Source organism: Dysidea avara, chromosome 4 (assembly GCF_963678975.1).
Source record: "Dysidea avara chromosome 4, odDysAvar1.4, whole genome shotgun sequence".
Classification (NCBI taxonomy): Eukaryota; Metazoa; Porifera; class Demospongiae; order Dictyoceratida; family Dysideidae; genus Dysidea; species Dysidea avara.
The window spans coordinates 34,720,073-34,736,931 of NC_089275.1; the positions used below are offsets into that span (position 1 = coordinate 34,720,073).

The following is a 16,859-nucleotide window of genomic DNA, read 5'->3' on the forward strand; positions in this document are numbered from 1 at the left end:
AGGTATTTCAGTACTTTTTGGTTATGGATTGGAATTTTTTACCCTTGGCCACTGACTTGGCAAGAATTTTTGGGTGACCTTGACCTGTGACTTAGAGAGTGAAGATCCACCTACAGTGAGTGCCTGTAAATGCGTGTCACCTCTTGAGGAGAACCAGGGGCGTAGCTAGCCAGAAGGTGATGGAGGGGCAGGCATGCCCCCACGAAACACTCAAAATCATTCATGATTGCAAAAAAGGCTAATGACCCAATGGTGGGCTAGCCAACATACGGTGTTGTATTATTACAGCTTAAAGAACTAGCTACGTAACTATTTCAGTACTGACTGCTTCCAATCGAGGTAGCTATATTCGTCGAGCATCATCGCACGTGCCACAACTGTATTCCAACAAATTCATCCACAGTCCCGTAGAGCTAATACTTTAGTGCAAATACAGGTTACTTTACGTTAGCCACAGCCTGTGCTGCAGTCCTAGCACACTGCTGACAGGATGACGTATTCACTCACTTCACTCGGCAAAATTCAAATGCCATGTATTGCACCAAATCCCACCGGTCTTGCTAGCAGAACTTGTAAGCTTGACTGATCCACCTGACTGACTGACAAAGTAAAAACAGACTGCACTGCTGTACGTACAAAGGTCCAGTGTGATCGACTCGATAAAATAAACTTGGTACATTTATTTAGCAACCACTTTATCATCTCGTAGGCAGTAGGTTCGTAGCGTCATTTGGTCTCCTTTGTCACTTGTGAGTTGTGACTCCTGCCGCGGAGAAGCGGGTCACTCTTTTTAGATTCAAAAATGTTCTATCACGCGAGTAATCTAGGCTAAATATAGAATTATGTCTCTAATATTTTCGTTCGATGGATTCACGAGCGAGTTGAATGTTGTGTGTGCGCATTCACTAGCAACCCCTGGTGATACCGCGTAGTAGTGTACATAATTTACAGTCATTTGCGTGTCAGTTTAATACTGGTAAACTTGTGACGAAGGTTTAAAAAAAAATCATTTAGTGATGGGGGGGCAAATTCCCCCCCTTAGCTACGCCTCTGAGGAGAACTGTTCCTAATCCTAGGGGTGCTTTCCTAGGATCGCTGTTCTTAATCCTAGAAGTGCTCAGTGTTACTAATCCTACAAGAGTGTTTCAGTCTTGGCCTATTCCTAATGTTCATACAACACTGAAAAGACCGGCTATTACTAAATATCCTCGTAAACATCTGCACGGTGACCGGGTAAATGTACACTTCGTTAAAAGTATGGCTGGCTAGTCTCGCGTTGACAGCTTGATTAGGTTCCACTGGCCAATCACAATAAACAAAAAGGGTTCCGGCTACCGAGAAATGGCATAAATTAAACTCTCCGACCTTTCACCAACAACAAACTACAGTGTCACACAAGATGTTTACCTGATAAAGGTTCCGATAAAGATCCTTTCCTTTCTGACTCACGATCAGCCATTATAAGGGGCGTTATTTGCTAAACCACGTGATCTACTCCCGGGTACAGGAAAAATACGCACTGTAGCTAGTTCATATTTAAATGTTAGCTAATTTTTTTTTTCAATTTATTTAAACAGGGAAGGTAGCATCAGCAAAACTGTTTTTCAGCTACGCCCTGTATTCTAGCTATACTCTTGATGTTATCAAGTGTATAGCTAGAAGTAACATTTTATAAACTAGGGATCATAGAAGGGAAACAAGGGAGGTCACCTACACCTGCAGATTTACTCAGGACATTTAATCCTTATTTCCGTCTATACTCTGACATGACTGAATTAGGTAGGGTCCGCAATCCGAAAAATCAACTTTCACAAATCGATCCCCCTACCATTGTGGGATGTTCATTGTAGTATCCCATTGCTAGATCCACCATGAAACCGGAGGCACGGTTGTTGTCTTCACGGAACTATCGATTTTAGTATTTTGAGATGCAAAAATAATTTTTTTAAATTTGGGCTCCACACAAAGAGCAGGATAGAACTTGCTGCTTAGCTAGATATTATCTAGAGTTAATGTAGTTAAAAAGTACGCACAGTATAATAAGCAAATGATTCACTGGGTTCCAGGCACAGGGTTGCTTTCTCTCAAAAAGCAGAAAACGAAACACGAATTTTCGAACTCAAACTGCCCCGAACTGCCCTACCAGCCAAGACAAGAAAAGCCAACTCTTCCTCATAGTGATGTGTTAAGGTTGGATGCATAGTCTGTCTATGCTGTTAGTTTGGAAAGGATCTGAGACTTCTCACCATCTGGGTGAAGAACGTAAAAATTTTCGTGCGTCATTTCAAGGGATTCTCTCAATGGCACCAAAGTGCTTTCCGGTACTTCTGATGCCACACTGGTCACTTAATTTTGTTTAGAATAATGATAAATGATGGTTCAAAACGTTTGGTAGTAGTAGTAGTTGGTGTTTCTGTGATTTCATATGATGCAGTATACCAGCAGCTCACCAGGAGCTCCACCCAGCTCGAATAAAAAATGAAAGATTTTGTGCATTTTTTGGTTTGTTTTGGGATGTTTAGCAGCATAATGGTGATGTAGGGTGATCTAGTGAAGATTTGAAGCTGCTGTTGAGCGTGAGAGGTGAAGTCAAATTTGGACGATTTTGCTCCCTCCCTTGATGCATAGCTTAGAGCGAGGCGTGGAAGCAGTGGATGAAATAATAATTGACAACCGCTGTTACCAAACGTTCAGGGACATTTTTTGCCATAGTTTTAGTCTATAATTGATGATTGTTGTGGCTGCAGAAGCGCTGGAAATGGGTAGAATTCGCAACACAATTCTTTGATGCTGCAAAGAAATTTGACGCTCGTCACCCAGATAGTGAGAAGTCTCAGATCTTTTCCAAACTAACAGCATAGACAGACTATGCACCCAACCGTATCGAAATACTATGAGGAAGAGTTGGCTTCTCTTACCCTGGGTGGTAGGGCAGTTTGAATTCGAAACTTCGTATTTCTTTGTCTGTTTTTTCAAAGAAAGCAACCCTGTGCCGGGCACCCAGCAAAACATTTACTTATTTCTGTGCGTAGTTTTCAACTACAACAACTCTGGATATGATTTGGCTAAGTAGCAAGTTTCATCTGGTCCTTTGTGTGGAGCACGAAATTTTAAAAATAAATCTTGCATCTTGTGAGATACTGAAAATGATATTAGTCTGTGAAGACAACAATCGTGCCTCTGGTTTCATGGTGGATCAAGCAATGGGATACTACAATGAACACCCCACAATGCGTAGGGGGATTGATTCGTAGAAGTTGATTTTTCGGATTGCGGACCCTAAATTAGGGATAAAATGTACACTAGTATATCAGCATGGGACATTTGGGGCAAATGCCCCACCTCTAAAAATAGTTATCATATTGTTGGTGTTAACAAGATGGGGTCTATTCTACGGAACGGAACGGAATGATGGACTAAACTACGGAACGGAATGCTTTCTTCAATTGAAGCTTGCAGCTTACCATTGCTGTACAAGTTATCGGTTGCACCTCCAGCAGGTAACCAAACGTAGTATGGTACCCCAAGAAAGATAGAAACAGTTTAAGGATCGATTGTGGGTTCTTGTTGGTTGTCATTAGTAACGAAGTACTAATTGTGGGATTAGCTGACTCGGTGTGTATAGTCTGGGGCCTTGCCTTTCTAATTGGCATAAATCAGTATGTAGCTACACTACAAATGAAACAAGTATGGTGACAAGCTGAATCAACTGGAATTTTGTGCAGTGTATGAGGAGCAAACATTCAGATACCACAAGGAGGCTATATTGTAAACATCGATGATTCATTAACAGTTCAGTGGACTAATGCCAGATATCTCAGTAGTGAGTTGAATCCAAGATGGGGTCTATTTTACAGAATGGAATGCTTTCTAAATCAAAACTTGCAGCTTGGCTATCATTGCTGGAATTGCATTTTATCAGTGGAACTTCCAGGAAACTAATGGAATAGAATAGTAATAAAATATTAATAGCTGTCTTATGCAGTGATTGTTCTCCTACCTGATATATCAAGCAGGTCTCTGATTCATTTATTGCATGACCAAGGCAAGTTTTGTTACTACAATACAGTTACCGATTGGATGTCAGTTGTTTTGCTGATCTTGACAAGATAAATTGTTTAGAAGACCACTCAATTTCTTCAGTTTCAGAGCATGATGTCCACAGAGAAATTAACTAGAAAGTTACTGGTGACAGGAAAAGGCTAGGTGATCATGGCTTTATTCAGTCTAATAAACAGAATATATGGTTGATTGAGTGAGGTATCACTTTCAGAATGTTCAGACGACTGGCGAAAAGATTCATGGAAATTTGGTTGTGGTTGGAGACATTAAATATCCAAAAGCAAGTATATTAATTCACTTTCTTTATAATCATTTTCTCAATTTTGAGCTTGTATACAAATAATTAAGTCAATAGAAATCCTAGCATAAGATGGGAGAAATTTTTATTTTTGTTGTATAACTTCAAAGGATAATGAAGAAAACATAGACAAATCAATAAAATTAGTACAATTACAATAAGGTGTATAGATTTAAATACTTGATATGACTTATTCCAAAGCAAAACTGTAGATGGAAAAACCAAAGACTGGTGAGGTCTTGGTTGATGACAGTGGTTGGAGATTAAAAGGGTGGTAGCTAATATCTTACTCTTGAATATGTTGCACAGTGGAGGTACAAATCAAAATGAGATATAGATTTCATTGTGAATAATTTGTATACATCAATAATCTACCTATAGCATTACTGTATTCATTTGTCCTCCACTAAAATATGCTACAACAGTGTTGGTACATTGGCAGTCTACCTTGAAATCTCAACTATACAGTAGATCCAACATGCACAGAGCAGCCTGCATTGTAAGAAATACATGTGATCCCACTGTAATTTCATGGATAAGCTGGACTGGGAATCACTTGAAAACAGACGAACAAATTTAAAATAAATTTTGTATGAAGTGTAGCATGTGAAATGTTACACTTAAGAAATCCTAATATTCTTAGGTGGTATGTAATTAATGTAGTGTTCCATTCCAGGTCTAATTATTAGATACATTGAAACCACAAATACATCTTGGTCCAAATCACATTTGCCTGGTGGCTATATGGGCATGGTTTCACATGCATGGAAGGCTTAATTGAGATCTGGTTGATCTTTGAGTTTTTGCATTTAGCCTGATTCAAGGTTACAGCGTCCTTGAATTTGTGCAACAGAAAAAAAAACAGTTCACTACTGAATACATCTGGCATTAGTCCACTGTACTCAGGCTGTAGTAACTCCATGTATGCACTTTAATGATGTTTGCTGGCAGAACATAGCCTCCTTGCAGTGTCTGCCAAAATATCTGCTCCTCACACACTGCACAAAATTCATCAAGATTTAATGCAGCTGGCTCTTTCCAGTCACCAGTGTCTAGCTAGCTTCCTGCTTGCTTTATTGACATTTAGTCACAGTATACTGATTTATGACTTTAAAAGCTGGCCCAGACTGTTTTCTAAGTTAAAATAAACAAAAACAGCTTACATACTATTAACTTTGATAAGAAGAAGTATCCTTCTTGATATATCCGTAGATGAATATGGATGAACATCACTGAGACAGCTAATCTCACAATTAATACTTCGTTACTAATGACAACCAACAAGAACCCACAATCGATCCTTTGATTGCTTTTATCTTATGTTTAATCACCCGCTGGAGGTGCCACTGATAATTTGTAAGGGTAGTTTCAGCAATGGAAAGTTGCAAGCTTCAATTTGAGAAAGAGTTCCGTTCCGTGGCTTAGTCCATCATTCCGTTCCGTTCCGTTCCGTTCCGTTCCGTTCCGTTCCGTAGAATAGACCCCACCTGTTTACAAAGGCCAAAATAGAATCAACAGTGAGACACTACTTAGAGGCGATCGTTTGCTGCTTCAGCAACTAACAAGAGTATTCATAAGATCGGTCTGCAGTGGCTCCTCTCAATGTGGATGGGACACATATTTACAATGCTAAAGATAAAACTGAAGCACTGAACAGTCAATTTCAGTCTGTTTTCTCTAGTGAAAACCTCACAGAAATGCCTGATTGTATGTACCAGCTATATCCTTATTCTTGTATGCCAGACATATATCTATTTCCCTGAATGGAGTTGAATCACTCTTGGAGTCGTTACATGTTAGGAATGCAACTGGTAACACATCAAATAGGCACCGGCCTATTATGCTGGCATACTTTTGAGCATAATAGGTGCCTGAAAGCATCAAGCATAATGCTAGGAAGCATAATAGGCAGAATAATTATGTCATACTGTAAGCAAAGATGCATGCCACTGAAAAAGGTGGACAGAACAGTTGATGCCGCAGTGGAGTATAGTTATTTGACACGACTGTTATTATAGTTTACAATGCAGCTAAATTCTTAATGCACAACGAACATTAACTTTTAAATTTATTAACCAGTTGTTCATAAGCAAAAGTTTATCATTATCCATTAGAAAGTAACAAAACATTGGAACTGCAGAAAAATTTGAGCATAATTATGAGCATAATAGGCAAAATTAAAAGCATTGCCTAACATCAAAGATTGCTAAAGAGTTTTCATAACTATGGTATTTGTTCTAATTATTCTGAATGGTTAAATCAGAGATTCCCGCATGTGGTTGTTGATGGTCAACAACTATCTGAATTTGTTCCTGTTCAGTCCTGTATTCCTCAGGGGACAATTCTGGGATCCCTCATGTTGTTGGTTTACATTAATGATATCAGTGGTGGTACAGTATTTCCTCTAATATATGACTCTTTGCTGACGGCTGTATCCTTTACTGTGTAATTAAAGACAAACTCCATCAAGCCACCCTCCAAGGTTCTTACCAAATGGACCAAGACCAGGCAGATGGCCTTTAATGCAAACAAATGTGTTGTAGTGTGATGTAGTAGATCATTGACAACCAGTGTTAAGGGTAACACGTTACTTATGTAACGCATTACATAATAATTATTACTTTTGTGGTAACAGAGTAATATAACGAAATACGCTATAAAAGCTGGTAATATAGCTCAAGTTACTTTACTTACAAATGTAACGCATTACCTATTAAAGTAATGAAGTTACTGTAACGAGTCTAATATTATGTAATATTTTCACTACAAGTAATGAAGTTACTAATTTCGTTAGTAATCCACTGAGTAACGCCTAACCACCATGAAGTAACAAAGCCTACTGAATGAAGCTTATTCACTAGCTTCTTATTTTTAACCAAGATTTGCACATTGTCCAACAACACAATCATATCACGTGATAAGGTGGTAGTTTCACATGTGACAGCTTAAGGCTGTGGACACAAAGTAATATAATTTATTATGTAATATTATTATAGTTACTTTATTATATGCGTAATATGTAACTGTAACTAAACAGTTTAGTTGCAAGTAATATATAATACGTAATGAGTTACTTTTAAAAAGTAATTGCCCCAACACTGTCGACAACATTAACCTTCAATTACCATATTGATGACACACTTCTACAATTAGTTACTAAATATACCTGCTTAGGAGTTTTTGTATGGTTATGTCCTTTAGAAGTCACTTAGAAAATAAAGCAGCAAAAATGTTAAATTTTCTCCACAGAAACTTAATAATTATATAGATGTAGTCAAGAAGTCAAAATTAATGCATAGCATATACCCACCTTGTGAGACCTACCTGGAGTAAGCATCGTGTATGCTTGTCTTGTCAAAGATATTAATACTTTTGAATGGTGTAAAGAAGAGCAGCATGATGGGTCACATAAAATTACAACTGCATGGTGAAGTGGAATAAGTATTTCATCTACTTTAGAAAATCTTCGGTGGCAATCATACACTTTCACAGAGAAGGCAGACATCAAGGCTTAAATTATTTTATAAGGCAGTTCATCATATGTACGTCATATCAGGATTAAAAATTCCACATTGTTGTAATCAAGAAACTTTAGTGCAATCAACCAGATCTTATTATCCTTTACATTTCTCAACACCATTCATGATTACAAAATAGAAGGAAAATTTTGGAATTTTAAGTTGGATCAGGGATCAAAGAAAAAAGTAGCGAAACACTGAAGGGAATACCGTATAGAGGGAAACTTTGGCGAATTTGGCAATTCACCAAAGTTAAACCTGCCAATTACTTGTAGCGCCTGAGATTAGCATCTTCATAGCTACAGATTGAGCTTGAATTCGCCAAAGTTGATTTCGCCAAGTGCTATTTAGCTTGCTATTTGCCAAAGTTTACCCCCGCCAAAGTTTTCCTCTATACGGTAACTAAATAGTAGTGAAACGAGGAAGGCGGCCTATAGCTACCTGCAGATATACTATTGGACATTAAATCCCTGAACTTCAGTCTATAACCAGGACTGAGTTAGGGATTAAATTTCCACTGGTATATCTGCAGATATAGGCAACCTTCCTTGTTTCACCACTCTTTGTTGTTTCACAAATTTTTTTTTCTTTGATCCCTAATCCAACTTGAAATTCCAAATTTTTGCTTCTACTTTTTATAACATAATTATGACAAATTACCACATTAAAAGAAAGAATGGTGTCAGGAATGCCATAAGAGTGATTGATTGATTTATAAATCACCTCTGATGATCGGCAACTACCGTTCTTCCTTGCCAGAGCAGCATACAATACTGACAAATACACATTGCTAGCTAACAAGTACAAAACTTAACACACGGATACAAAACAAGTACATCAGTGGACACAAATACAAAACAAATACAACGACAATTTCAAAGATGATTGAACAAATTACATGAAAACAGAAAAGAACGACTGCATGTCATTAATAGCAACAGTAAAATTCTCATCATTATGTAATCTGTTGTTTTTTTCCCACCATTGTGAGATCCTGTAACACAAATGTCACTGTGAAAATGTTAAATGGTATCTAGGCAGATTAGCAAAGAAAGAGCATGCTCTAGTATATGATGCAATGCGTATACCACACAGAATAGGTGATTGCAGTGGTTTACAGTACACCGCATTCCATGAAACTGGCAATGCAACAAGCATAAAGAACGATACTGTATATGAAAGAGTCCATTGGAAGCCACTGAAGATGCTGGTAGTGCTCCAAGACATGATCGTACTTGTGCAAATTCCTACAAAGACGCACTGCCCTATTCTGCATCCTCTTGAGTCTTTGTAATGACTGAGTATGTAGTGAGTGCCCCACACTGGAAGAGAATAATTAAGATGAGAAAGGACATTGCTTCAGTTTAAAGTTTCAGTAGTTTTTCAGTTTAAAGTTTCAGTAGTTTGGAACCAAGAATATTCAGATGACAGCGAATAATATACAAATAGTAAGACATTTTCTTACAGACTTGTGAGAAATGGTGGTCCCAGGATAAATTATGATCAAATATACTTCTGACTTGTAACAACTTTCAATACAACATTATTCACCTAATAGGAGGATGAGGAGGTCTCTGGCTATGCTTAGACACATCACTGTTGATTTTGAGTAATCCAATTCTATTCTACTATCAATTGCACACTGAATAAGAAGTTCAAGCTGTGAATTCATAATACTAGCAGCAACTTCAGGGTGTCTCCACTACAAATTAGGTGGTGTCATCAGCATATTGGAGCAGAAGGCCTTCAGTAATCTGATGAGGAAGACTATTCACATAAATGAAAACAACAAAGGACCAAGTGCACTTGAGGAATACCACCTATCATGGATTCCCAAGAAGAAAATTGAGTGCCACACTTAACTCTGTGAGTTCTATCACTCAAATAGCTTTCAGTTAAGCTACTCTAACACAGGAGGACTGAAATTCATATTACAGAGCCTTTGTAGTAGAATACAGTGATCCAAGGAATCAAATGCCTTCCAAAAATCCAGAAAGACTGTACAAACAGCACCCCATTGTCCATGGAGTTAATTATTATTTATTATCAACTCTGCCAGAAACAAAATATCCTCAGTTGACTTTCCTGCACAGTATGCTCCCTGATGTGGATCAAATAGATTGTTCTATTCTAGGGAAGTGCCAAGTTGGACTGACACAACTTCCTCTAATACTTTAGCAAGAATAGACAGAGGTCTGAAGTTGCCAGGATTGTCCAAAGCATCACCTTTATAAACTGGAGTAATATGTGAACGCTGTAGTCGGAAGGCACAACTCCACTTGCAGTGAACAGTTAAATAATGTAGCCAACGGAACGGTCATCACATCAGCTATCTCTTTCAGAAACCTATAGCAGACAAGCATCTGGACCTGTGGACTTCCTAGGATCCAGAGAGTTCAGATGAGACAGGACCAAAGACTTAGAAATCTCAGTAGTAGGTATTGCAAAGTCGTCAGCAGATTGATGTGATGAGGTGACTGCTACAGTTTGAAAATGTTTATTAAGAGAGTCTAAAAAGTAAGTGAATCATTTAGTGCAGCCTTTTTGGTCTTAATCCAATGTTATTAACACATGACCACATATTAGAAGCTTTTTGTGGATAATTCTTGCTCTGCTAATGACATCAAAGTCATGGTACACAAAGCCAAGATAAATAATTTGCAGTCATCAGTGTGGCAGAGCCTCTGCAACACCGATGACTGCAGTGTATCATGACTTTGAGGTCATTTTTATGCCTTCTGAACAGTTCCTTGTCTACAAGATCCAAAGATTTGTCAGCCTTTCGCTTAGCAATATTTTTAATCTTATCCGCAATAGCATCTGAAAGCCATGGAGTGGGTTGCTTCTTAGAAATGACCTACTTAAAGTGTATAAATGTATCAAGAGCTTGCTGCAGTATACCATGAAAAACATCCCACTCATCATCTGTCTCATCAGTTAACATCATTGAATGGGAATGTTGATATCAACTAATTGTACTTGATGATCACTCAGTCCACTAGCTTGAGTTGTCGGTATGACACTAAGGGAGCTAGGAGTCACTAGTAATAGCTGATCAATCAATGTGGCTGAGCTTTGATGTTACAGGTGGTTAATAGATCAATATCAAAATCCCCAGCCTACACGCATGAAGGGAACTATAGTAGAACAGACTGTAACGGCAACCACATACCAAACTGAAGAACGATAGATGGAAGAAATAACAGTACAACGACGCTTACAAGAAACTAAGCAGCATGAAAGATTCAGGAATGAGCATGATCTTTCAATGGCATCACAGACAGGTGGATGTTCTGGAATTGAAACTTTAGGGACAAATACACAGGAGCCAAGTAGCATACTCTTGGGCTTGTCAGGAGACTCAGGCCGGTGTAACACAGAAGAACTAAATAACATCAAATCCAGAAACATTAATATTAGGAAGTAAAAAGTCATTACTACCAATTGCAAGCCATGTCTGACAGCCAGGAAAAGAATTAAAGTAGAGTTGGAGTGCTGAGTGGTGCCTGTAGCAGCTGATGTAGTAATCACAGAACAGTTATGTGTCACATTACACTTTAATTACTTATGACTGAACTGTCCGTGTAAAACTTGTATACATATATGCTCTGAGATGCACAATATAATTATAGCTATAAAATTTGAGACAAGGGTCAAGTTTTGACAACCAAGTAACAGTGTTAGCTTTACTATAGGTTAGCTACCCGGGTCAGAAATATAATTTACAATATACCATGCAGAGGTAGTAGAGAAGGCCAAAAAGTAGGCTTTTAATGGCGGATCCGCCAGGATGGGGAAAATGCCCCCTCCCCTCTCTTATCTTTGCGGAGTTACAGTGTGGTGGATGGGTGTACCACTAGGGCCGGTTCTTCTCTATCCTTTACAAAAGCCATAATTTCTTTACTGACCTGTACAATATCTAACAAGAAAATTAGTTCTGCTAATCACGTGATTCGTGCAATGCATGACGTGTCATTTGCTGAACACCGCGCATGCCTGACATTTTCTGTAGGAAAGGGGGAACTATGGATGAGCTGCGACGACTGAGTGACACCCAAAGTAAGCCACAACTGTGTCATAGCATATTATGTAGAGTCCTCTTTTTGTGCCTCTTCGCTTTTTTTTTCGGTCCCTCCGACAGTCGGACTAGGACCGCCCATATCAATGGTGTATCTTTCGCATCCCCTAAAGTTGAATGCTCGGGGCAACCTACTAGACGTGTGCCCTAAAGTTGAATGCTCGGGGCAACCTACTAGTGCCGGCACAATAGCCGTTAGTGTTTGCAAACCGGTACCGGCTAAATATACACTTCGTTATATATATATATGTATAATATGGCCCAGTTGAAAAAGAGTTGGTAGCACGAGACTAGCAGCCTGTCCACTGCATTATAGCAATAATCGAGGTAATAATATTGCGTCCGGACTCAGTAGTGTAGCCGGTAGCCGGGGGTAGCCTGCGCCCACGCAAAAACCCAACATGGTGTACGAGAGTCCCAATATTTAAGTATTTCAAAACGTATTTCTGTATTATTTCAATAAATTTATATGTATTTATAATTGGATTTTTCAGATAGTGTACGAGAGTCCCAAGGCATTAGCTACCCCTCACCGGTAGCTATATGTAGTATCTTTTGGGTTGTCAGTCCAGCTTGATACCTGTTCCAGCTGGCATTTTTGCCATTGAACAAAGTGTAGCTAGCAAATGTCAGCAAAATTCTTCATGTGGCAGCAAGACTAATGTTGGTACTAAATACCATTTCTATTTTAAAAGGCTAGCTATGTGCATGTGCCTCAGTGCTCATTGTGGTTGTACATACAGTACTTAACTCAAGACTCAAGTGTAAACTCTACTATGATATAGCCTCACTTTCATAGACCCCTGAGAGGACCTAGTGCTGGCCCTCATTAGTTGATTCCTTCAATCATAGACACCAAGGAAACGGCATTAGCAACAAGCTTGAGCCATGAAACACAACATTGCATTGCCAAAATGGTCTTCTGATCTAAATCGCTATGATTGAGCATTCTTTGAAGTACTGGGTAAGCTTGTTTCATTAGTCTTGGGTTTCACTATCATCAAAAAATTTTGGCCAGTATTAGTTGAAACCAATTTTCTGTCTCTCTGTAGTGTAGAAGGTAAGTCAAGTTTTGAAACTCAAACACTATATATCTCTGAACACACAGTTTTGCATGCTTGGTGTACTACATCATTTGTTAATCCACTAACTCTTTGGCATGTCACATATTGATTCTCTCCAATACTACTCCATATTTATTGGCTTTTACACAAATGTTGTAATGTGAAATAGTTCTTTCAATTGTGCAATGCAAAACTTCACCAGTGTGTGATCGTGAGGTCAGCGTGATACCTACTGACTGTGCTATCGCTGCTAGCTACCCATCTCCTCTACTTTTTGTCTTATAAATGTGACTCAAGCAGTAACCTGAATGTAATAAGAAGAAGCTGAACCCAACCCTAACGCTAACTTGACATTTGCTTGGTAAGCATAATGATGTCTTTCTCTGTCTGTATGACAGTAAGTAGTGTGCTTGATGCTGGAGTATTTGCGTTATTGAAAAAAAAACTGTCAGTTCAGTAACCACTTCCAACTAATCAATAATCAACTGAGCTAAGTGTTCCCCAGTAGTTACGTACACCAAGAAAGTTCTTGGTCGCAAACGCCTTCATATGCAGGGACTACAGATATAAAAAATTACATTAATTTCAAAAACACACTTTAATTTTGAATATCTGACAAATTCCAAGATGTATAGAATGAGAGGTTTCAAGATATTTTAATAAAGATTTTTTGAATGGACATATGAGATTTTAAGCTTGTTGCTGACCCCTCAGACTGAAATAGTAATCTGGGCAGCAGGTATAGCTACAAGTTCTCAACTGAACCAAGTGCAGGGCCAGCTCACTTTTTTAACATTGGGTGGGCCAAACTGTTATATTGTTGACAGGTGTAAAAGTCACTGTACACTGAGTTTGCGCATTTTGCCCCCAGACCCCCAGGAAATTTTTTGAAATTTAGATGCTTGAGAATGAAAATTATGATAATTTCAAAAGAAAATTTGTTAAACGTAATCTACTTAGTATTCTTATAGCTAGCTAGTATCCAGCTTAAAATTATTGCCAGTCCATCTTTCCATTTTATTGAAAGCTGCCGGCAATGCAATGTTGGTAAATCAACCAGTTAATATTAAACTTAGCTACAAAAACCTTGTTGTATAACTTATAAGCTATGCATTTTCCTCTACCTGTGGCAAGTGTGGCAAACAGTTCTTTATTATCATAATGAAGGAAGCTAAACTCAGTAACCATGAATCTTGTCCAGTTCAATGACGACATGTGTTGTCACGTATGTTGAGGCCCTAATTAAACGCCTGAATAATGCCATAAATGCCTGTCCTAAATAAAGGCCAGGGGCGTTACTTTACCAGGTCCATGGCGTGAGATAACAATCGTGAACGGCCTCCTACAACAACTAGTCTACAGCTATGACAAACAATGTCAACAGCAGCTGTTACAAGGAGAAACATGGCCAGCCGCTTCAGCGACAATTGGAAACCAGGCGCCAGCATAATTAAACTGGTTTGCTATGGTTATGGTTTATATGGTTAAAATATTGAGGCAGGAATTATTGGGTGGGCCATGGCCCACCTGGCCCACCCTGCTGAGCCGGCCTTCACCGAGTGAGATCAACATGCTGACAAAACTACCTATTATCACTGCCATGCATACCATACAGCCTGACAGAGAGAACAAACACAACATACACAAAAACATTGGCTTTAGACTGATAATTGCTTTGTATTTTGTATTTTTGTGCCTAATCCATCACCATTTCCTCATTCAAACAATCTATGTACAGTACATCTCATGAGAAGCATAATTGCATCGAACATTTATGGAGTTCATAGAGCATTTCACTGCTTGAAGGTTCTTAGTTTACTAATTTGTTAAGATGCCTTACTGTAGTTATACTGATAGTAAAGTGTCAGTAAACTTAAGTATATGGAACATAATTATTTTACTAAGTTTTAAACTCTCAGTAAAACATCAGTAATGCGGGTTTACTGAAAAACTACTAAAATAACAAACAATTAACTGTTCCATATACTGGGGATATACCACTGTAGTAAACTAAGATACTTCAAGCAGTGTTTGTTGGAATTATTGTAAGCCTAATTGTTTGTTCAATACCTTGGATATGAGATGGTGAGATTCACCTCAAGGTAATATGTTTGAGAAGTATGTATACACACACACACCTGACCATCAACACCACGGCATTGCTTTCTTGTACTGCACTCTTCATGCTATGATTTCCTGCACTGGTGTTGCAAAGCAATAGATAAATAAATACAGTAGCTCCTTTATCCCTCTGCCTATAGTGTCAGTAGACTTGAAAACTTAGCATTTTTATAGCTCACATTGCCAAATATCTATATATTATATAGAATCTATGAGCATTAATTTTACTGTTACAGTGGATAAGAAACTTAGGGTTAAGAGAAAGAAATAGTTAGCTTATTGTACCTCGAACTGTAAGTACCCACCAATAGCTAGCTACCTCCAAATTGTTGCTGTGTAACTACTGTAAGTTTTTGCTCAGCCAATAGTATTTTACATTTAGCAGCAAAGAGAATCTGTGATATTGTCAAGATAATACAGTAATTACATGTGTAATATTGTATGGATAGGTCATAGGTGCTTAAGTAAAATATCTATTTTTAACAATGTTACAGTAGTTTAAACCTACATATCCGCATTGATAAAATGTGATGTCATAACTGACAAAATAGTGTAGGGGCCTAAGAGGCTTTGGCATACAGTAACAGAAATGAATATATAGTTTTTTATACAGGAACAAAGAGATAGTAAAAGTAAGAAGTAGTGAAAACATCTTGTGAAAAAGCAATGCAAAATGTGTTTCAGTGACCAAAATTCTTAAATTTGCACACAAATACTTTTTTAGGTCTAGTTGTATTGCATTATATGCATACTATATGCCTCGCTTTTCAAATTTATCAAAGCAAAATGCTACCTCACTCAATACCTCCCATTCCATCACACTATTTTAAGATACCAAGACAATGTGTGGCATGGATGGTATATCGACAATGTGTGGCATGGATGGTATATCTATGAAAGCAGTACAAATGTATACACGCAGACAAACACTAGTTGCAGCAGTTTCAGATTGGTAATGTCTAAAAGTCTATATAGAACATTAGTATTCCCAACAGCATTCTTTGAAATTTTTCACAGTGATAGGTTAGCATGAGTGGTATAACTGTATAGCATTGTGAACTAAGCGAATAGTAGAAAGACAGAGATCCTGGGAGATATCATGTATGCAATGTACATGAAATAGAACACAGTTACAATTACAACATGAACTAGAGAATGATGACTGCAATTAAAAAGGAATGTGGGGATTACCATATAGCACAACATAATTGAAACCCTTCTAGAAGTGCAAGTCAGCATGTGAAATCCATCTAGCACTTATTGAATTAGAAAGGTTTCACATACTTCTAAAAGTACAAGTCAGCACAAAATACCTTAAATAACAGTCAAAGATTCCTATTCCTATTAGAAGATTTATTTGTAGTATGTATACTGTAGCTGTTGACATTTTAACAATTAAATTACTTTATTTATTAAATAAACAACTGGTTAAGAAAAGCGTAGAAAATTTTGATGCTAAGTTGATTATTTTTTACTGTACGGTGATGCAGATGCTGGCTATGCATACAGCTACAAGTATACAGTGTAATGAAGACATGTTTGCTAAATAAATCATGTGCTTGCATTACAGTACAGTATCATATAACTATGCTCATGCTCACTAAACATGACGTGATATTAGTCTTTATCTATTGATTGCATTGGTAACCTCCAGAAGAATTAGGAGTCATTTGGGATATACAGTGTATGCTGGCACAATGCAAATCATGATGCATGTG

The 16,859-nt window shown here is 38.0% G+C and overlaps 1 protein-coding gene and 1 long non-coding RNA gene across 3 annotated transcripts in view; one reads left to right on the forward strand and one right to left on the reverse strand.

Annotated features, from left to right (window-relative positions):
* The window catches only part of LOC136254804 (uncharacterized), a 53,974-nt gene extending 52,448 nt beyond the window's left edge, over window positions 1–1,526 (reverse strand). The window contains exon 1 of one of the 2 annotated variants that reach the window (XM_066047544.1): window positions 1,408–1,526. In XM_066047544.1, coding sequence (XP_065903616.1) covers window positions 1,408–1,459 — 52 coding nt within the window. In that variant the 5' untranslated portion in view covers window positions 1,460–1,526. The remainder of the gene's footprint in view (window positions 1–1,407) is intronic. The other variant, XM_066047545.1, reaches the window with a different exon arrangement.
* The window catches only part of LOC136254807 (uncharacterized), a 123,472-nt gene that overhangs the window by 85,272 nt on the left and 21,341 nt on the right, over window positions 1–16,859 (forward strand). The gene's annotated exons all lie outside the window — the stretch shown is intronic.